General features: G+C 37.9%; 1 protein-coding gene and 1 pseudogene across 1 annotated transcript; both read left to right on the top strand.

Moving 5' to 3' along the window:
* Window positions 1-2,056: 2,056 nt before the first annotated feature.
* On the top strand, window positions 2,057-12,387 carry LOC149847292 (V-type proton ATPase 16 kDa proteolipid subunit-like; annotated as a pseudogene).
* Window positions 12,388-15,409: 3,022 nt separating this feature from the next.
* On the top strand, window positions 15,410-20,453 carry LOC149847291 (chlorophyllide a oxygenase, chloroplastic-like). The gene is made up of 9 exons (XM_089996911.1): window positions 15,410-15,531; window positions 15,629-15,880; window positions 16,894-16,998; window positions 17,085-17,360; window positions 17,824-17,971; window positions 18,261-18,445; window positions 18,582-18,694; window positions 18,922-19,216; window positions 19,890-20,453. Exons 1-9 carry the CDS (start codon window positions 15,460-15,462, stop codon window positions 20,058-20,060), a joined length of 1,617 nt encoding a protein of 538 aa, XP_089853037.1. The 5' UTR covers window positions 15,410-15,459; the 3' UTR covers window positions 20,061-20,453.
* The last annotated feature ends 2,972 nt before the right edge of the window (window positions 20,454-23,425 follow it).

The following is a 23,425-nucleotide window of genomic DNA, read 5'->3' as shown; positions in this document are numbered from 1 at the left end:
GCTCTCTTAAGCAAACAAAAAAATGCTTAGGTGTGGGCTCAAGCTTTGCTTGTTTACTTAAATGATTGAGCTCCAATGCAATATGAGCCTCTTGTGACAGGTCAACTTCTTGTGCAATCGTAAATTAAATTTTTAATAAAATATGGGTTAAGGTTGCCAAGATGAAATCATAGGAATGATTGTTGTAGGTGGCTTGCCTTACATGGTCCATAACTTTTTTGGATATTTACATGGAGAAACCCCCAAGCCACACTGATTGTACTTAATGGTCATTGTCTTGGCAGTGTAAAACTCTGTAGGCTTACCCCTTGCCTCCAATGAATTGCCATGCTTCAACTTATGCAAGAGGTACCGCTCGTGAGATTTGAATCTAGACTACTTGCCTAGTGGCCTAGCCCACATCCCACTATGCCAAACCCTTTTGGGGCTTACATGGCCCATAACTTGGCAAGTTGAACTGTAATTCAGCAAGTTCATACAGATAGCTTGTGATTGCTTTAAATCCCTCTTAAAAACTTGACCCTTCTCTTTCTCTCTCTAATCGCCCAATTGAATATGAATGGATTTGTAAAAATCTTTTTTTACAAAAAAAATGACTCAAGACAAGGAGGAAAGACTTAAAAATACTTGATTCACGACTAAGAAACTCAATGGCTAATTCAGCTGCGAGAGCTCTCAATTTGATCTAAGATCTTGTGTTCGGGGTAAAAAGAAGTCATCCATTGGAAGGTATTACTGTTGTTCTCTTCTTTTTTCAGGGTCCATTTGCTTGTCATGGAAAATGGGCACTTTCCACGAAAATGCATCGATGGACGTGCACTTTTGCAGGTCCTATAAGGGCAAAACAAACACAAGCTCTCCTTTTCTCATGGAAAAGTAGCATATATTCAATGCTAGAGCCCTCTTTTTCGCAGAAAGTGTTCCCAAGAGGGAGGGGAGGGGGGAGTACCCAATTATGTTTTCATGGATAAAGAAACTGCTGAAGAGGTGTTGCGGCTTCCTCTTCGGTGACACACAACCCCACATGCTTATATTCGTGGCACTCATTCGGACCCCGAACACGCACCTGCGTCTTCAGAGGGGGGGATATAACCTGCTTCGCAAAAAGACCCTTATGGGGAGGAGCAACTTAACACTGAATTAGTAGTGTTATTGTACATCTTGCCATTTGTCAACAAAAAGATTCACCCTAAGATGACCATCTCTTTTATTTATTTATTGATAGGCAATTTGAAGATAAATAACTCCTATGGGGTTTGAAACTGAGACTCTTTGGTTATGACAATGTAAGTGAAACTAAGGGTAGACATCAAATTGTTTAATAGTCAGCCTATTATGGGACAAAATAATCTTAGGCTAGGCCTAGTCTGATAATGTGATTGGGCTCGTTTTAGACATAAGTGGGTTTCGACAGGTGCAACTCGATTAACTAGGTCGGGTATAAAGAGTTCGACCTGAGCCTGCCTATAATCTGGTCTGGCCAGGATCAGGTCAGGATACAGATCTAATCTGTTAGTCTCTTATCGTGCCAGCGCGGACCGACCCGATATCCACCCCTACTGGTAAACCCCATCCATTTAGCCACCTCACTTGACCCCATGGAATCATGACCACTCGATCTGTCGCATATCTTGTCCGATAAGGGGAGGAGAAAATCTAAAGATATTTTAGAAAAACTCATGAGAATATTGACCCATGCAAGAAATATGGATAATAAGTATCTATTTAACATGATATTTTTAAAGTAGATGATACATAGAAAATATTGTATTTTTTAGTATAATAAAATCACAGTATTTTAAAAACATTGATGATATTTGTGACCACGAGCTTTTCCCATTTTGATTGGTTTCTCAATTACCGAGACAAAATAGGAACCAAAGATACCCTCGTCGGTAGTAACGAGTCGAGCAACTCACCGACTAAATCGATTCGTTGATTGCCTCTATGCTACGGATCGATCATGAGAGTGAGAGAAGGAGGAGGAGAAGAATCAAAGCTTCTAGAAGAAAAACCAGGAGGGTTTTCAGGCTAGGGTTTTTGCTGCTCGGAGGTGATGGCAGCAGGATTCAATGGCGACGAGACCACCCCCTTCTTTGGCTTCCTGAGCATGGCGGCCACCCTCATCTTCTTCTGTGAGACATCAATCGCCCGATCCCTTCTTTTGAGATGTCTCTTGCTCGTTACTGATCAGAATTTGTTTTTTTTATCATTTTCTGATGAATAGGCATAGGGGCGACATACGACACAACCAAGAGTGACGTTGATGGGGGTGATGCAGTCGAAGCTCATCATGAAGTCGATCATCTCTGTTGTTATGGACGGCATTCTCAGCATCTACGACCTCATCATCGTCGTGATCATTAGCACCGGTATCAACCCCAAGGCCAAGTCCTACTACTTCTTCGATGGCTACGCTCACTTGTCCTCCGGCCTCATCGGCCTTTCAGCTGGCATGGTGATTAGGACCGTCGTGTTGGCCTGCGCAAAAGATGAGACATAATATACCTGAAGCGGCCATGTTCGTCTGATAATGGCCGATGAGTGAACCCGATCTATCGTCTCTGAGATGTTTGACTCTTCAATCGATCGCAACCCTTGATGAGCGCAGGCCCTCCAGCGACAGTGAGCAAGATTCGAATCCCAGAATAATCAAATGTGTTGATTCACTTCTGCACAAAGATCTCTCATCAATACCTCTTTTGTAGCATTAACCTTCATTAGGAAACAATTAAGATAATTGTTCCCTGCAAATGGTAAGGTTTATTCGATAGGGACACCTGTAGGAGAGTTCTTATACATGGGTGACTCCAACATTCTCTCATATATCCCAGTGATAAATCCTTAACCGAATATCTTATGGGAATGACTTGATGAATAGATTGACCTTTAAAATCTATTATAAATATCCTTAGTTGAATCTCTAATCCTTATGAGAGTAACAAAAAAATGATCATAATGAGAATCAAAGCTGTATGTGATCACTTTATTCATATGCATATGTCAAAAAAAGTTTAACAAGCCCATCCTCAATACATGTTCGGAATATAATCTTGGTGCTAGCCCTTTAGTAAAAGGATCAACAATCATCTCTTTATTGCCAATATTAACAATATGCACTAGATGATTCTTTGTCTTTTCTTTAACAACAAAGTACTTTAATTCCATATGCTTACATGATGTAGTACTTTTATTGTTATTCAAAAATGACACTGCAGCTTCATTATCACAGTAGACCTTCAATGGCTTCTCAATGGAATCAACCACCTTTAATTATGATATGAAGTTCTTCAACCATATGGCCTGCGAAGTATTCTCATACAGTGCTATAAACTCTGTCTCCATGGTGTGAGCAGCAGTGGTTGTCTGCTTCCCACTCCTCCAAGAGATCGTGTCCCCAGCAAGTAGGAAGACATACCCAGTAGTAGACTTTCTACTATTAAGGCACCTTCCTAAGTCTGCATCTGAGTAGCCAATGACTTCGAGGTGATCAACCTTATGATATATCAACATATAATCTTTTGTCCCTTGCAAATACCGCATGACTTTCTTAGCAGCCTTCCAATGGGATATGTCTGGGTTAGACTGAAATTTACCAAGCATCCCTACTGCGAAAGAAATATCCGGACGTGAACAAGTCTACGCGTATTGCAAGCTGCCAACAACTGATGCATATGGATAAGCACTCATCTGTGCTTTGTCAATATCGTTCTGTGGACAATCCTTTAGTCTCAGTTTATCACCTTTTGATATGGGTGATGCACCAGGAGAACAATTCACCATCTCATATCGCTTTAATATCTTATTTATGTAGGATCTTTAGGAGAGACCTAGAAAACCTTTTGTTCTGTCTCGGCGAATCTCTATGCCAAGTACATAAGCATCCTCACCCATATCTTTCATGTCAAAATATGATGTAAGAAATTGTTTTGTCTCTGCAAGTAACTTTATATCGTTGGTTGCAAGTAATATATCATGTACATACAACATCAATACAATGAACTTACTCTCACTTTCCTTAAGGTATATACATTGATCAATAATATTTTTTGTAAACCCAAAAGTCACGATTTTATGAAAAAATTTAATATACCATTGTTGGGAAGCTTGTTTAAGTCCATATATTGATTTGTTAAGCTTACAAACCAAACAATCATCTTCAGAGAAACCAAGAAGTCGATCTATGTATACCTCTTCATTCATATCCTCATTAAGGAACGATGTTTTCACATCCATCTGATGTAGCTCTATGTCATAATGAGCTACGAGGACCAAAATTATCCTCATTGACTCCTTAGTTGAGACAGGAGAGAATCACCCATTATAGTCAATGCCCTCCATCTGGGTAAACCCTTTAGCAACCAATCTTGCCTTGTGTCTCTCTATGTCATCTTTGGAGTCTCTTTTGATCTTAAAGATCCATTTGTACCCTATGAATTTTACTCTTTTAGGTAACTCGACAAGATCTCACACTTGATTCTTAGCCATAGAGTCCAACTCTTCTTTCATCGCTTTTATCCAGTGCGAACATTGTTTGATTTCAACACCTTTCATAAAAGTCAATGGGTCATCATCTATATCTATGAAATCATTAGGCTCTTGAAGGTACACCACATAATCAAGAAGTATGGCAGATTTCCTAACCTATGTGGATCTCCAAACAAGTCGTTCTACAGGTTCAGATTGAATCTGTTCATCATGTTCGTGCTCTTTTGTATTATCCACAATGAGTTCATTTTGGATTTGTGTATCAACAACCGAGTAATCAACAACATTAACATCAGGGATGATAATATAGTATCTCAGTGTTTTCCTCAACAGGTAGTGAGACTGGATCTTGTATTTTCTCAAAACCAAGATTTTGAAGTGCACTTAATTCGACTGAACCATCTTTATGGAATTTTGCCTTATCTGTTTCAACAATATAGATGGGCAATGAAACCTGTATCCTTTTGATCTCTCTGGATAACCAATGAAATATCCGCTGATTGTTCTTTGATCAAAGGCTTTAATGTGAGGGTTATACAACTTAGCCTCTGCAAGACATCCCTATATGTGCATATATGATAGTGATGGTTTCTTACCTGTCCACAACTCGTAAAAAATTTTTGGCACAAATTTTGTATGAACCATATTCAAAATATGCACAACAGTTCTTAAGGCTTCACCCCATAACTTGATGAAAATTGTTGAATAATTCAACATGGCCCTGACCATTTCTTTAAGCGTACGATTTCTTCTTTCAGCTACAACATTTTAGTAGGCACTACCAGGCATGGTATACTGAGGCACAATGCCTTCCTCTTTGAGAAATCATGCTAATGGTCATTCTCTTTGTCCCTCCTTAGTAAACCTACCACAATATTTACCACCTCTATCAAACCTGACTATTTTAATAACTTTATCAGGGTTTTTTCTACTTCTTTCTTAAATTCCTTAAACATTTAGAAAATATTAGATTTTTCATAAATCAAATAAAGATACATATACCGAGAATAGTCATCAATAAAGGTGGTAAAATATCTTTTGCTCGTGTAACAGAGGGTAAATGGTCCACATACATCCTTATGGACTATTTCCAATATCTCATTACTACGTTTGACACCCTTTTTATATGTGTTTATTTGCTTAACCTTTATACAATCAACACACGAGTCATTGTCAGTAAAATCTAGGGATTTCAAGATCCCTTCATTTATGAGTCTCTTTATTCTCTTTTCAAAGATATGACCTAACCTTTAATGCCAAAGCATATAGGACTTATCATTAATCATGCTACGTTTATTTCCAACCAACGCGTATTTAGAAGTCAATGACTTCTGAATTTGGATCTTCAAGTTTAATTTATACAAAACATCGTAAACAAAAGCAAAAATAATTTCAATTGAATTTTTGTATATGAATAACTTAGAGTTTTCAAATTTAAAACAACATCTAAATTTATCCAACTTTGAAATCGAAATCAAATTTCTACTATATGATGGAACATAAAAAACATCATGAAGATCCAAATCTATGATGGTATTTAAAGTGATCCTGCAGGTCCCAACACCCTTTATATGTGAACGCATCTTGTTCCCTGAATAGATGCTCTTCTCATGTATAGTTGATTCCTTTCTGTTCAGGAACGACTTCAAACAATTGGCAATATGAACAGTAGCACCAGAATCAATCCACCAACTATTTTCAAGAATATGTAATAAATTACATTCATAAGAAATAAATGACAAATTACATTTCTTTTCTAACCATTTCTTGTACTTTATGAAATTCGCCTTCATGTATCCATTCTTTTTGCAAAAGAAGCACTTCATGGGAGCAAAATCGGGTTGCTTGCTCTGAGATGACTTTTCTTCTGCTGACTTCTTCCTAGCATTTTTCTTAAATGCATTTTTCTTTGGTCCTACCTTGGATCCATGAGAAGTCATATGTGCACTTTGCACCTTCTCTCATTTTAATATCTCTTCTTCCTCGACACAGTTTGACATAAGTTCATTGAATATTCATTCATCATTATGTGTGTTGTAAGAGATCTTAAAAGGACCATATTCCATAGGTAGGGATGCCAAAATTAAATGCACTAGGAATGAGTTAGAAATGGCCAGCTTCATGTCATTCAGTTGGGACGCTATGTTTCTCATTTTCAAAATGTGTTGACGAATATTACCCCCTCCGCAATACTTCATAGATGAGTTTTGACATTAGGGTATTGGCCCTGACCTTATTCAAATTGACAATTTGTGCTTCAATGGCACTCAGGAATTCCTTCACTGCCCTGCATTACAGGATAACACTGCAAATATTCTTAGTCACCTTAGATTGCAAAAGCAACAGGCTAAGTCTATTTGAGCGTTCCCACTTCTCAAAAACACTTTTTTGTTCAGCAGTGCTTTGATCTGTCAGGGCAGCAGGCTCATCATTTTTTAAGGCCCAATCCAAATTGATATACCCTAATGTGTAAAGGACAATTTCTTTCCAATCAATAAAATTAGATTCATCAAGAAAAAGGATAGTACTCTAGCCATCTAAAATCACAAAACTAGAAACTGCATGGCAAAAGACATGTATCAAAGGAAGCATATACAAGACAAACCTAATGTAAAAAATAATAAATAAAAGGCCCTTGATATGCTTATTTTCATGTGAGTGTAGGGGGTCATCGGAGTCCTACTTTGGTAAGAATTCTGACACGCATAATCACTACGCCTACCGACCATAGTTGGTTAAACTTAAGCCTCATGAGAAGCTAGACCATCAATACATGGCACCTTTGGGTACACATGCGTGATGTATCTCAACACACTTGCCTTATTTTACCCTACATAAATTCAAAACATGATGAAACTCTCTTTGGGTTGCTTCATCATTTCATGAATTTAAGTACAACATTAATATTGGATAAAACTATATCATAGAACAAAAATTGACAACATACATGCATCCAGTTACTTTGGTAATATGAATTCACTAAGTTATCTAATTATTCATGATTCCAATATCAGTCATACATAATGCATGCATAATCATAAATAAAATGCATGAAAAATAATAAAAAACAAGCTCAAATGGGTAAAACATGGGGTTCTCAAGCAGGAACCGGTCTGGAAACACCCTGAACCGGTCTGAAATAGCCCCAAACCGGTTATCTAAGGGTCCGAACCGGTTATAAACCGGTGCCAAGTATGAACAAAAGTTCATAAAACCCTATAATTGTATCTCAAAATCCATGTATCTTCATATATTTATAAAAAATAGTGTCTTAGCATCTCAAAACTGGTGAAAAACTGGAAAGAATCGATCAAAAATGGCTCTGAACCGGTCTCAAAAAGGGTGGTATCAGTTTATGATCCAGTTTAGGCCAAATAGTGTCTTGACCTTGCTGAAGCATGGGTCTGACCTAGTTCAAACAGGATCCGATCTGAACTGAACCCGAGTTGGACCCGATCTGAACCCGGGTTGGACCCGAGTCTGACCTAGTCCAAAATGGACCCAGGTTTGACACGATTCGAACTGGATCAGGGTCTGACCCGATCCAAAATGGACTCAGACCCGAAACCATTATGGGTCTAGGTCTGATCTAAGGGAGACGACAGACCAGATCCACACAAAATGGGTTTGGATCGGGCCTGTCACCAGGTCAGAAAGCCGGACCCAATCCGGCTATCCGGTTAAAACAGAAACATGAGGGTTTCTATTTACAAGTTCTGAGAAACCGAAACAGACGCTGACGACAGACCAAAAAGCTGCCAACGACAGCATCCATCGATGGACTTCGGCGACTATTCCCACCCTGCCCGATGGTAGAGGGGAACAAGAAGGAGGGCTCGCATGATGCCTGACAGATCACGACACTGGTGAAACGACCAGCGAAGACTGCCTCTTCCCGACAGCACACCCACGGTATCTGTCAGTCGTCAGCGATGATCGGTCCATCAACAGACCTTGGCGTCGGCAAAAACCCCTGCAATCCGATGGTCACAGGGCAAAGAAAGGTTTTTTTTCGAATGTTGCATGTCACCAGATGACGACATCCCACGACAACCCTGGTGCCGGCAGACCATCCTGCAACCCGATGACACAGGTAAAATCGATCCTCTGTTGTTGTTTTTTATAAAATAGAGGGTCACCGAGACAATCGTCGCCCCCAGTGGTCAGCCGGAAGGCCATCAACGATGCCCCCCCCTCCCCCGAGGTTTTTGATGGCGACGACATCAGCATGACAGTTGTAGGCACCTTCCGGCCGAAAAATCTTCGACGATGGTGACCTGCATACGCCCTCCCATATCATCGACGATGACCCATGCTATCGAGGGACTTCGCCGATGAAGCGGCGACCCAATGGTCGCCTTCCTCCTGGCGAAACACAACGGCGATGCCTTCCCTCAATGGCCACTGCTACAACCCCGAAAAACAGAGGGCAAAAGAATATATATATATATATATATATATACCATGACAACAGTTTGTTTGGAATTCAGCATCACCATCATTTGTCGCTATTTGCAATAGATTGCCTGAATGACCGGTGACCCATGTCACCCCACGACGACATGCGGTCAGCGGTACCGATGCGTGGCCTGAATCCAGAAAATGCCGAATGGGACAACTTGCACCCACGCCCAGTGAAAGCGTGGCGTGGGCCCATAACCCAATGTTGACGTCTGCGCAAAAGATGAGACAAAATATACCTGATGCGGCCATGTTCGTCTAATAATGGCTGATGAGTGAACCCGATCTATCATCTCTAAGACATCGATTCTTCAGCCGATCGCAACCCTTGATGAGCGCATGCCCTAGCGACGGTGAGCAGGATCCGAATCCCAAAATAATCAATTGTGTTGATTAGCTTCTACAAAGGTGTTTCTGATCAATACCCCTTTTATAGCATTAACCTTCGTTAGGAAGCAATTAAGATAATTATTCCCTCTAAATGGTAAGGTTTATCACCTCTAGGAGAGTCCTTATATGTGGTTGACTCAACACGCCCGCGACACCGGCGTCCGATACGCGTTTCTACGATTGATGGCACCCAGCTTGTTTCTTGATCTCTTTCTCCTCTTCGTCCCTGCTCTTTGAGGATCCAGGATCTTTGAATTTCTGTGTTTTACATTATTTCTTTCCCCTTAAAGCAGAAATTAGGATGAAAAAGGATGTATTGTGCTCGTGATATGCCTTGAGATGCAGATTTCTTTGGTCTCTGAGAAAGTAAATGTAGTGTGATTTCGTTAATTTTGTGGGAGGGATTTACATGTTTCTGCCTTTTCTTTTCTAAAATCTTTTAGTTAAGCAGGACAATGCATGATATAGAAGTTGAGGCATCTTTGCAGCACTCTGGTTGCTAGGATTCTGTGATTATTTGGTATTTAACGTTTAAGATCAATATGATAGGACAGACAGACCTGGAAACACCAAGAAAATTGTGCTTTAGGTGAAGAACCGTTTGGTGCCTTATGTATCATACTATTTCAATTTTGATGATGAGGAACCCTCGACCAGAGGAAAATCCCGGGTGGGGCCTCATGACCACCCTGCCTTACGTGGCCTGAAAGCTACGGACACATCCGTGAGCCTGGTGGCTTTGATCCGGCGTCTTCATCTCAACGCCCTCACAACCACCCTGCTGGCCACGCAGGAGACCCCGGCGGTGGTATGTATCATACTATTACCATAATCAGTGTCTTAAATCTTCATTATCACCACCACCACCAACCCCACTTCCACCAATACTATTGTTGTCATCGTCATCATCACCAAACATCATTGCATCATCACTGTCAAACACCAGTATCAGAAAGCATGCTATGATCATATGTACTACATCCTGATTCACTCTTGGGGTTGGAGTTGGGTGGGAGGCCCCCGTCTTTTTTGCGCATTTCATCATCTTCACCACCACCGCCTATCATTCAATCAATATATATCTTTATTCACCTTTACTGTTATCATCAGTGTCACTACCACCACTGCCTCCAGTATGATCATCATCATTAGCAAGTGAGCGACTGGCCAGGATCTTGATTTGTTTGGTCATTAAGGATTTGGGAACTTTCAGGGACAGGAGTGGAGAAGAATGAACTGCAAAAAGTGTTTGATGAAGTTAAAATCAGGTCTAGGATACTATATTGCTCGAATATCGTTTTCTTTTCCAACCAATGTCGCCCATATCAATGATATTTTGAAAATATCGTGATATTATCGGAAATTTCAGGTCAGCCGATAATATTGGCAAAATATCATGATATTTTCAAATATCGTGATAATATCATGATATATTTTTGAAAAAAATCTTATTTTCACATATCTTAAGCCCAATTTTTGTATTTTAAAAACTTTTCAAACTTATTTTCTTATATTTTCCCAAGAAAAATGATACAAAACCTCTATTTTCTTATCTTTCTCATTATTTTTTATACTTTTTGAAATTTTAAAACTCCCAAGATTTTCCCAAGAAAATCCACTTATTGAAAATCTCTCTAAAAAATTATCTTGAACGATACAGGTGACTATGGCTTCAACTATGGTTAAACTAAATCTAGTTCTGTTAGTAGTTTCTTTTACCAAAATCTTTTGTTCAACATCAACAATAGTTTATATGAGAAATTCAACTGTATATCATCTTGTGCCTTTTTACTCGCAATGAAGATATTTCTTCAAGAATGTGCTGTGCCACACATGAACTGTTTCCAGCTTGCTTCCTCCATTGTTTCACCATGGTCTTTGCCTTTTCGGAACTGCATATCCTTGACAGTGATTTTTTTTAACGGCAACAGAATTAGACTCGAGCATGAAACAATGATTTTTTTTTATGACGATGAAACAATGAAAATGTTGTCTTGACATAATGGAGATTGTTCAGAAAAATGCTAGAATCTGTGAACAGTTTGTCGCTTGCAGGATCAATTGTCTGAATCAGTTTTAAGACCTTATCTTTACTTAAAAACATTCCCCTCCAAATTTTTTTAGATCATCTGTGTTGTACAACCTAATGGTCCATTTAGATAGCTAGCAAGTAGTGGAGCCTCTTATTTTGAGATGTTCAAGAAATGGTACAGCTGATGCATATTCGACAGAACTTTCTAAGGTCTAGAGGTATAAATTCCTCTAGTGTTTTCTTAAATTAGACATGATTACTACAATCTCACTAGGGCCCCAAAAATGCATTCCCGAGTCGTGCTTGCCCTATAAAACCTGTATCTGTGAAGTGTAGGTTTTGGTTTAAAAACTGAAAAAATGCATTTAAAAGAAAGGGATGCTTCAATCGGGCCTACATATTTCCCGCTTGCTTCTACTACCACATTCTTTTTTGCTTCTGCTGCCACTTCCACATCATTTCCTACTGGATTCTCCTAATCCTTCCTAAAAGCTTCATACATCATGCATGAAGGTATCTTTTAAATCTTGCTGCTTGCGCCAAAGCTTTCTTTTTGCACTTACTCTTTCTCTGTCAACTATAAATTGGTTAATTGAGAAATCACAAATACTCGAAGACGGATGAAGACTCCTTTAAGGACTAAGGATGTTGGACAATAAATTACTGGGGAGGATAAAGATTACATTAATTCATTAAGGTGGTGTCCCAAGTAGCCTAACTTTATGAAGCATCTCCGAATTTTGTACCTTTGAAACATGCGTAATACTGAATATGAGAACATATGGTGAACTTAAGTGATTATGAATGTATGTGTGCTTGTGCTTAAGATAGCGGGTGCAACATAATCTTATATCTTGAGGGATTTTGCTGTGTTAATTGCAGGGCAAAATGCGCAGCAGCCAAAGCTCTTTGTTGGCATGATCCTCATTCTCATCTTTGCTGAAGCACTTGCTCTCTATGGTCTCATTGTGGGTATCATTCTGTCATCTCGAGCAGGCCAATCTCGGGCTGATTGAAAATCTCTATTTCCTGCCTCATTTGCTCGATGGTTGCAGTTCTGCAACTGAACCACGCCAGCAAACTGCGAATACCTTATTTGATCAGCTACTGATGCTTATTTTGTGTTATGATCAAAAACTCCATCATCGTACCTTTTATTTGACTTGCTTGAGTAGGTCAATTAAGAGTGGCAGTATGTAATCTTTAACAATCAATTGATACTTTTTGATATAGTTAAACTATCCTTCCAAATTTTCCTTTTTTATCCAGATTCTTGTGTTTTTTCTTTTCTATCAGGATAGTAAGATCTTGTGCATTCCAAGGTTGGCAAGCTATTTGGTTTTGGCCATCATTGTGCACATAGCATGTGAAAGAAATCCTGTTTATCATAATGCTCTGCTGATAATGGTAAGGGATTTTTTCACTTGCAGCTAGAAATCCAATGTTATGATTGTCATATATTCTTTTCCCAAGTCTATGAAGTTACTGTTTTTCGGAGTTGCGTTTGGACAAACTGAATTAATTGTCCATCACGGCACGCAAGTGCTGAAGTGTTGATTGTGGAAACAGAGGCTCAATGAACAAACAGAGCCTTGCATCCGGATGGAAAATGCCATTTTCTTTTAGGTTGTGTTTGAATCACTGGACAAACGTGGTGCATTCTGCTGGATCGCGCTGGTCACACCCTTTGTAAAATAAATGGTCTGGGACAAAGCTGTCTCAGTGCGGGGACCGCTTTGTCCTGCCAATCAAACGCTGTACCAAGGCCCCTCCCCGGTTTGTACTGCGAGTCAGACACGCTCTTATTGCCTGAATAGAGAGAGCTTTTGCCAAAATGTGGTGTAGCCAAAATCAAAATCAATGTCAGAATCTGTTTCCTGAATCGATTTTAAAAGCGATTCAGAGAATTGGCTGATTTAAGCGCAATTCAAATCGAGTTGAATTAGTCAATTTTACTTCTTTTTTTTTAAATTAAAAAAGTCGGGAATGAAAAAATAAACAAAAAAAATATGAACGAAAGGGCTGATTCGCGTTGAATCAGTCAGCTTTTGTGGTAGGCTCTATTCGAGCCTGCTGGGGAGTTGATGTAGGAGCAAGGGCCAAACTTATCTTGGTCAATAGGGTCCATTTGGATCCATTTTGTACTTTTGATTTTTTTTCTTTAGATATCTTATAATGGATATCAGACCTAAATACTTGATCCATATCTCAACTTAGTAGTTCATTAGAATTAACAAGTTTCTTAATTGATATTTATCAAAAATGATAGTTTAGGTATACTTGGATTAGAATTCTTTTCCTATAAGTGGAGATCTAAGAATAGAGAGACAATTTATTGGGATACTGAAATCAGTTATTATCAGTGATTCTTTTAATTTTCAGTTAATTTTTAATTTTTTGCATTTTTTTAGATAAATTCGTAGTTAGTTAGATTTTTTCTGTAAATTTGGTCTTGGATTTACATCAAGAGTACACCTAGCTTCAACCTTCCAACAAGGGATGCTCTCCATGGCATTCGATCTCTTGACCTCCCATCAACTTAATGACATTCACAAGCTGCCTCTGCACAAATGAGCAAATCCCTCTTCTTGGTCTTGGATGACCTGTAAATTCCAAAATAAAATTCGATAGGCTGTAAAAGAGACTCCAATTTGTCAGACTGATCAAGAGGCCCAGTCTGAGTTAGGGGCGCAAATGGATTGGATTATGTTGGATCTCTAATCCAAATCCAACACATTATGCAAGGTTTTGATCTTAAAAAATAAAACTTAGATGTATAGTCGGATTGGATTCGGACTTACATAGTTTGTCCTTTTCAGGTTCAAATTCGATTTGGATTCAACTCTGTTATGTTGTAATATAAATAAATTCAGATACCCACCTCAACATACAGCATAATCTTCAGATTCGGATTTGAATCTACAGTGGTTCGACCTGTTTGCAGCCCTAGTTTGAGCACATTGAACATGCTGGTATCTGTGTGCGTCAGTTTACAAAGTTTATGAGGAAAAGACATTGAAAACCACACAAAAACAAACGAAATTCCTTTTTCAAGATATAAGCAAAAAAAATATATATATAGTGAGTGATAGCTGCTTAATTCATACATGCTTGGTGAAAATGCACTCACGCTGACTCTTCATCATCAGGCATGCGATAGACAACATTTTTTTGTGCAAAAAACGCTTTTAGTGCTTCAAAATGCTGCTAAAGCACAAAGATTAAAGATGTGCCCCAATTGAGTCATTTAGCAGCGTTTTGAAGCGCCGTTAAAAGTTTGTTGTGTTTTTTTTTTGTGATGGTGTGCATTTTCTTTAGGTAGTTATGGATTAAACAGCTACTACTTTTTCTTTTATATATATATAAAATTTGTCAAAAAGGTAAATTTGATGAATTACTTATCATTCTTTTAAGGCTATTTTAGTTATTTTCATAAGGTTTCTATTTAATGTTTAAAAAAATTTAATTTATTGTTAGATTAACCATATATATATACACACAAATAAAAAAGTTACAATTTTTTTTTTAGAAAAACGCTTACAAACACAAAAAAAAATATCTTAGATGGAGGCTTTCCTTTGTGAATTATAAATAAAAAAGCTCGGTCTTTGGGAACCTCAAGGGTTTTACCAAAAGGAGGCTAGCCAATGTGCTGTCGGGGGCTTTTCTCTTCAACTGTTAAAAAAATAATAATAATTATAGATAGATCTTTTGTTTTTCCTTTTTACTTTTCAATCCTATTTTGCTGTATGGGGGAGCTTCAGAAAAAAAATCTATGCCCCAAATAAAGTGGAAAACGAGTAATGGGCGGCCTTCCAAAATGACGCAGCAACCAAACGTGTGGCTACTGGGCATCAGCAAAGATTCTTGGAGATTGAAAGAAAGGTAGCTACATGTGGCGATCCCTCTTTCCACCTGGGAAGGGATAACCACGTGGCACTCATTGGGAGGGCAACCGAGATCGCGGCGGGTAACTCCTGCCTCTTATCCGCAAGCAACCAGACAAAACTCCACTTCACTCCTCCCTCTCCTCTCCCCAACCAGACCCCTCCCCCACCTCTCTCTCTCTAGTTTCTCTCTCTAACGCCATGACCACAGCTCTAGCTGCTCTATCTTTGCCCATATCTCTCTGCAAGTCGTCTCGTTTTTACTTAAAGAAGGTGATCATCGACTCCCCATCTTGCTTATTTGAATGAATGAGTAGGCTGTTGTTGATTTCATTGAGTTTAATAGCTTCTTTGTTTGTTTGTGGTAAAGAGATTGCAATGGGGAAGAGAGGGTGGGCTCGGTGTGTATGCAGTGCTTGGTGAGGTGGATGGCGGTAGCGTTGAGAAGAAAAATGATTGGCACCCACTTTTCGATGTGGAGGATCCGAGGCCGAGGGTCCCCCTGGCGAAGGGGAAGTTCTTGGACATGAACCAGGCGCTCGAGGTCGCCCGCTACGATATACAGTACTGCGATTGGCGCGCCCGCCAGGACGTGCTCGCCATCATGTTGCTTCATGACAAGGTGAGGTCTTGTGATTTGTGTGAGGTTTCTCTGTTATTTTTTTGTTAAGACGGCAAGGATCAATGTGACCCGTTCATGGTGCTATCTGCGCTGCACGCTGTTTACATGCTCATAGAGTAGCTGGATCGGTCGCCGGGGATAATTGATCTCTGCCTCGGCCGGATGAAAAAAATTGGATCACTTATGAATTCATTGAGAATGATTCTTATCTAGTTGATGGCCTATTAGAATTCTCTTTGGCGGAATACTCGCGGACAGAATGCAATCCATGATTAAGCATTAAACCTGACTTCTTGCGTTAATGCTATTCCTTCAAGTATTTGTTTACAAGTCGTTGCTAGGGATTCAGTAGAGCTCCTGAATGAGTTTTTTGATGGGCATTATCTAGCCAATCCTGTAGATATATATTTGGTATTGTGATTCCACTTTTGTGGGACTTAGGAAATGATGCGTTTCTTATGTTTATACGAGTGATTCCTTGGCTTTCCTGTAAACTGTTAACACTTGCACCGAATTCATCTAGTTAGATTCAAATGGTGAGACGCGTTCCTTAGAAAATGGAAAACTTTATAAGCTAGAGGCCAGTACATTTTTCTCAAACCGTATCCCTGGATTAGGTGTCCTTTAAGAAGCTTTATGTCATGGTTTCTTTTAAGAATTCTATTTAGGGTTAGATTTAGTCTGAACAAACAATTCCGTTGCAGCATCAAACTGAGATTGGTTTCTCGTGGTTTGATGTTTACTGTAGCAAAAACTTCTGTTGATTGCCTGAATTACATGCTGTTTGTGGCCCTGCTACACTGCTACCAGCACTTCTTTATCTTGATGAATTGGCATGAATTTAAATTTCACTGAAGCCAGATGTCATTGTCAACTATAATACGGGAGTCATTTTCTACCACAATGAGATGATTTATACATGAATGCATCCAATATTTTTAATATAGGCATATATTATGCTCCCATATACCCTTAAGTAGAACAAGCGTCTGACCAAAGTTTCTGAATTGAAGGTGGTCGAGGTTCTCAATCCTTTAGCACGTGAATACAAATCGATCGGCACAGTGAAGAAAGAACTTGCAGAGCTGCAGGAAGATCTTGCAGAAGCACACAAGCAGGTTTGGGGTTCAATTTGGTAATATTGTCACAATAACTTTTTCATTTGTTTGAAGTTATTCTAATGTTATGTTTTAATTGGAAGCAGGTTCACATATCTGAAGCAAGGGTTGCGGCCGCTTTGGACAAGCTAGCCTACATGGAGGAGCTGATGAATGATAGATTAATTCTGGAAAAACGTCCACCAGAATCTGATAGGTCATCACTTTCTCCTAGCACTTCGTCAGCATCTCAAGGCATTGTCAAACCCAAGACTGCACGGAGAAGTCTGAATGTGTCTGGACCCGTTCAGTCATATCATCCCAGATTGAAGAATTTCTGGTACCCTGTGGCTTTCTCAGATGACCTTAAAGATGACAATATGGTAATTGATGCTGCTTGATAAACAAGTCAATTAGTTCAGCTTATTTTGCCCTCACCAACTAATTTCCCTTCGAGCATCTACCCATTTAATTATTCAAAGCACTCCATATAATCTTTAAAGCACTTAAGAATAAAAATTTCAAGCACCTCTATTTCAGACTTCAAAAACTGTTTGGCGATGAAAAAGACTGCAAATTCTTTTAATTTCCTTTTTTCTGAGGGTTGTGCTGTTTGTGTATATCCAACTGCATTTTAGCATTGACCAAATGATGCTTTCTATTTTTTCTGTTTCAATGTTCCAATATTGATATTAGCAGACTTGTTAAGCATTAAATTGCAGTTGGAAAGCTAGGTGCATTGTCATGTGTCTTGACATGACAAATTTGTCTAGTGCATAATTTTAATATTTTCCTGTAATAGTAATGGTAACAATAGTGATACCATATCCTGTTTATTGACTCCAGATTCCAGTAGATTGCTTTGAGGAGCCATGGGTGTTGTTTCGTGGGAAAGACGGCAAGGCAGGCTGTGTTCAAAACACATGTGCTCATAGAGCTTGCCCACTTCATCTTGGTTCTGTTAATGATGGCCATATCCAGTGCCCTTACCATGGTTAGTAAATTTGAGGAAACTATTATTATAAATTTACAATTATCAGCTGAAAATTTGCCTTATTGGAAACTCAGTGCACTATAAGAATAATTATGAGTACGAAATCAGTAGTATCCAGGCTAACTGGAACATTTTCTATTGGTAGGTTGTGCAACTGGGAAATTTCTAGTGAAGTTCATATTATGTATTAGCTTATTGAAAATTCAATGCCCTTTAACAAAGAATTGCTAAAATTCTTATGGAGATCCTATTGTCCCAATGACTCTCAGACTCCTTAATTGTATTTCAGGTTGGGAGTACTCAACTGATGGAAAATGTCAGAAAATGCCATCAACAAGATTGTTGGATATACGAATAAGATCTTTACCATGCTTTGAACAGGATGGAATGGTGTGGATCTGGCCCGGTGATGCTTCTCCTTCAGCCACTCTTCCTTCACTGCTACCTCCACCAGGATTCATAGTCCATGCTCAGGTGCGTGTGTGTGTGTCTATATATATATATATATATATATATATATAATCTGTCTCTGTCTGTAAATTTGTGTAGTCATAATTCATCCTTGTTGTGGTAGCCTGGCATGTATGTTTACACTATCTTATGCTTTCAGATCACTATGGAGCTGCCAATTGAGCATGGGCTGCTTATAGATAATCTTTTGGATCTTGCACATGCACCATTCACTCACACATCCACTTTTGCAAAAGGATGGAGTGTACCAAGGTCTATCCCCTCAACTTGGTTTTAAATGAATGCTTGTGATCAGATGTTTGATTCTAGAAAAATATTGTGCGAGTTCTGGTCATATTTTTATGACAAAAATAAACATAACCAGCTTGTGTTACCTTAGATCTTCAAAATGCTATTTCATCTTTATTCAACACTAGAGAACTCAAGAGAACTGTCTTAAGAGCCAACTGCATCTCTTGATGCTGTTCTCACCTTTGCAGCTTGGTGAAGTTTCTAACACCAGCAAACGGGCTACAAGGATATTGGGATCCCTATCCGATTGACATGGAGTTCGGGCCACCTTGTATGGTGATATCAACAATTGGAATTTCTAAGCCAGGGAAGTTGGAGGGAAAGAGTACACAGCAGTGCTCCACTCATCTACATCAACTTCATGTATGTCTACCTTCCTCCAGGCATAAAACACGACTGTTGTACAGGATGTCATTGGACTTTGCCCCATTGCTAAAGCATGTTCCTTTCATGAACATTCTGTGGAGGCACTTTGCAGAACAGGTGAGTCCTTTTCTACTTTCCAAAAGAAATATGTAAATGTGATTTTGCATGCATGCACAAGCGCAACACCAATACTTAGCAGAGAAGGTTAGCACTTTTCTCATGTACAAAGGAAATAAAGAAATGTGATTATGTATATATTGAAAAGACGTCGTCATTCACGACTGGGTCTGGATCTCAAGATCCAGACCCAATTCGTTTTATTTATTAAAACACATGCTCATTAATGGCATGTTGTAATTTTAGTATATTATGTAATGGGTATTTTCATACCCTAATTACTGTACCTGTGCATATTTAATATGAAGCAAAAACCGCAGACTCTATTTTTGGGTTTCTTCTGCAGCCATCAGAGCGTCTCTCTCCTCTCTCATCATTTTCTCACATGGTATAGAGCATTGATCCTCTCCAATGTCTTTTCATATACATGTATGTCACATGGATACTCCATTTTGACATCGTGTTCCATATCCACTTATATATTAGTCATATATGAAACTTCATAAAAAATGGCTGTAGAGTGTAGACCACTATGTGCATCCAATATCCATGTGATATAGAAAACACACACACACACACACACATAATATAACCTTATGGTTGTATAGTCCACATCGTCCATAACGTTGGTTCTTTAAATGTAGCTTGGTTACTGATTAAACATCATGTTCAGGTCTTAAACGAGGATCTAAGGCTTGTGGAAGGCCAGCAAGAGCGGATGATCAACGGTGCAAATGTTTGGAACTGGCCTGTGCCATATGATAAACTTGGTGTAAGGTACAGGATATGGAGAGATTCACTTGAAAGTGGAACCAAGAAGCTTCCATTTGAGAAGTCCACATAGTAAAATTTTGAGAAGGGTTCAAAACTTTTCCCACTTCTTGGAAGAAATGCTGAGACTCAGCCTTCATTAGCTCCAGAGGACTGAGAACTCACTGTGGACTTTCCTGCCTTTGAAGTGATTCATTGGAGTCCATAACTCCTTTTGTTGGGGAGCACAATAAAATTTTGCTCTACCTTCTTAAAGGAATCTGTATATCAGTTAAGCCATTGCAAATAGCTCAACCCTTGATTGTCTGGGGTATTTTTCATGTACAGTGCCAGCTGATTTTTCTTTTTTTTTTTGTTTGAAGATCCAAAGGTTGCCTCCCCTTTGTATGTGAACTGGAAAATGCCTGTTATTTTCATGTAAACAGTTGAATTTGATAATTACCAATGAAGGGTGCTCTTTATTAACCTGCTTATGTACTCGACTGTGTTGCCTTCCTACTGAATAATTTGGTAGCTTTTTCTTTTTTCACAAGAGATGCAGTTTTATGTCAACATATCATGTTACATCATTACAGAAAAGTGTAATCAAAAGAGCTGAAGTACAATAGACAATCCAATATGGATAAACAACAAACAAAAGTGTACTAAATCCCTTAGTCCATCAAGGGACAATACAATCAGGTGAAACACAATCAAAAGAACACATCAAAAGCCACTTCAGGCAAGCAAAAGTCATAAAAAAATATGGTCTTTCACTTAGAAAATGCTTTAGAAAGCATTACAAAATACAAGAAGAAAGTGTCTTTAAATGGGCACTTGAGGACTCAAAGGGGCTGGTCCAACTAACCCAACAGCTATATTTAAAAAAATACAAAATAAAATTCAAAATACAGAAAAGAAAAAGACTGGGACTGACACCTATTACAAGAGAAAATGATTGAAATACCCTTGATGACTATTTCATTTTACATAAAAATAGAAAAAGATAATATATATATATATATAAATATACAAGGACACACACTTATACTTTAACACTCTTCAAACTTACATTGTGATCATCGAAAGACAAAAAATGAGGTGAAGGCAAAGCCTTAGTGAAAAAATCTGACATTTCAAAGTCACATAAGGCAATTCAATAGTTCCTTGCAAAAAATTCTCTCAGACGTAGTGCATCTCTATATGCTTAGTTCGTTAGTGAAAGGTATGGTTATTTACAATATAGACAAAAATTTTATCATCACAACCCATCTTCATTGGATCAGAGATTACTAAGCTTATATCTTTAAGAAGACTCCTTAACCAAATAATCTCCATCATTGTTTTTGTCATGGCTCGATATTCAGTTTCAGTAGATAATAGAGAGATCTTTTACTGCTTGTTGGAGCTCCAAGATATACGAGTCTCATAGAAAGACACAAAAACTAGTAGTTGAGACTTTATCATTAGAGTTGTCTTCCCAATTTGCATCAGTATAAGCAATTAAATTTAAAGAAGAGGATGATAAAAATAACCTTTGGTTATAAAATTTTTGATATATCTAACAATTCGCAGAACACCACTCATATGCACTGTAGATGGTACATGTTGAAATTGACTAGCTGAGTATACCGTATGAGCAATGTCTGGTCTTGTGATGAATAAGTAGGTCAAGGATCCAATTAGTTGTCGATATGAAGTTGGATCTTCAAGAGGGGTTTCATCCTCTAATTTTAGTTTTGCATTCGCAACTTTCGGCATATCAACCTTCTTATCATTAGAAATTCTAGATTTAGCAATAATATCTGCAACCAACTTCATTTGAGAGGATATATCCTCTAGGTGCATAAGCCACTTCAATACGTAAAAAAGATCTTAGAAAACCAAGGTATGACTTTTAAGAACAATTTTAATTTCACCAACACCCTTTTTGTCACTTCCTATAATTATCATATCATCAACATATAATAGAAGAACAACAATATCGGTACTTGCATATTTGACAAAAAAAAAACAGTGTCAGTATAACAAAATTTGTAAATAAAGTTTAACATAACTTTGCTAAATCTACCACAAGAAGCCTTGGGGGCTTGCTTAAGCACATACAATGTTTTTCTTAACTAAAGAAATTTTCTTCTCTCGATCTCAAGACTGAGAGGAGGATCCGTGTACACTCTCTCATTTAGGTCACTCTTCAAAAAAATATTTCTGACATCAAGTTGATAAATATGCCATCTTTTAATGGATTTTAAGGCAATGAGGGTTCTAACACTAGTCATATGAGCTACATGAGCAAATGTCTTATCGTAATCTATCTTATACTCTTTCGCATATCTTTTAGCCACTAGTCTTACTTTATATCTTTTTAAAGATCTATCTCCTTTAGTTTTGACTTTATAAACCCACCTACAACTTATAGTCTTATTTTCTAAGGGTAACAGTTGAATTTCTCGGTTCTTGGCTTTCTCGAGGGCTTTTAATTCAAGATTCATGACATCCATTCAATCAAGAATTTTTTTAGCTTCATTGTAGGTTGAAGGTTCATGAAAAAAATGAAGACATAAGACAAACTCTATATATAGAAGAAAAAGTTTCATAGGATACAAACCTTTTAGGAAGTCTTCGAGGATCTACTAGATTTTCTAACACTAGATTCACCTAGAATTTTATTTTGTGTATATCTATCAAGTGCACATGGAGGGTTTTCAACAATTTTTTTAGAATATATTTTACTATCATGGTTGTGAGTATCCTCCATTGGAATACAAAATCATCAAAATTATCATCATGTATAATTTTATTTGAAGCCTTTTTATGCAACAAGTTAAATAAAAAAAATACTCAAGATCATCCTTAGGCTTATCAAAATTAAAATATTTTTTATACTAATTTTTTTTTATATTTCTTGAAATATATAGTTTATCATTTTTTATATCATAGCATTGATAACTTTTTTGGTTATTGGCATAACCAAGAAAAATACATTCAAATGCTTTGGGTGATAATTTATCTTTTTTTTTTAATAAGTACAAAACATTTACATCCAAAAAGTCTTAATCTACTCAAATTATGAGAGATTTGATAATTTTTTTATTAAAAATATATTTTAAAAAGAGGATGAAAGCATCCATTTTATAAGATACACAACAATTAAGGCTTCTTCAGCTCAAAATTCTTTTGCAACATTTTTGTAAATAAGTAAAGTTCTCGTAGTTTCAATGATATGACGATGTTTTCTCTCAATTAATCCATTTTGTTGAGTAGTATTTAAACAAGATCTTTGATAGAAAATTTCATTTTCTTTCACATAATTTTTGAAATCATTAGACAAATATTCACCCCCGAAATCCGATAAAAAAATGACAATATTGGTTTGAAATTGGTTTTGCACAATCTTGTGAAATTCTTTACATGAAAAAACATCAAATTTTTGCCTAAGAAAATAGATCAAAGTATACC

The sequence above is a fragment of the Nuphar pumila genome, chromosome 2 (assembly GCF_984573655.1).
Source record: "Nuphar pumila chromosome 2, dmNupPumi1.hap1.1, whole genome shotgun sequence".
Taxonomy (NCBI): Eukaryota; Viridiplantae; Streptophyta; class Magnoliopsida; order Nymphaeales; family Nymphaeaceae; genus Nuphar; species Nuphar pumila.
This window is presented reverse-complemented; position numbering and strand designations above follow the sequence as displayed.

Excerpts from the sequence above, each read along its gene's own strand:
- LOC149847291 (XM_089996911.1), top strand. The coding sequence starts at position 15,460 with ATGACCACAGCTCTAGCTGCTCTATCTTTGCCCATATCTCTCTGCAAG. Across the intron at positions 18,446-18,581 it reads GATTCATAGTCCATGCTCAG|ATCACTATGGAGCTGCCAAT; the intron begins GTGCGTGTGTGT and ends TTATGCTTTCAG. Across the intron at positions 19,217-19,889 it reads GGAGGCACTTTGCAGAACAG|GTCTTAAACGAGGATCTAAG; the intron begins GTGAGTCCTTTT and ends CATCATGTTCAG.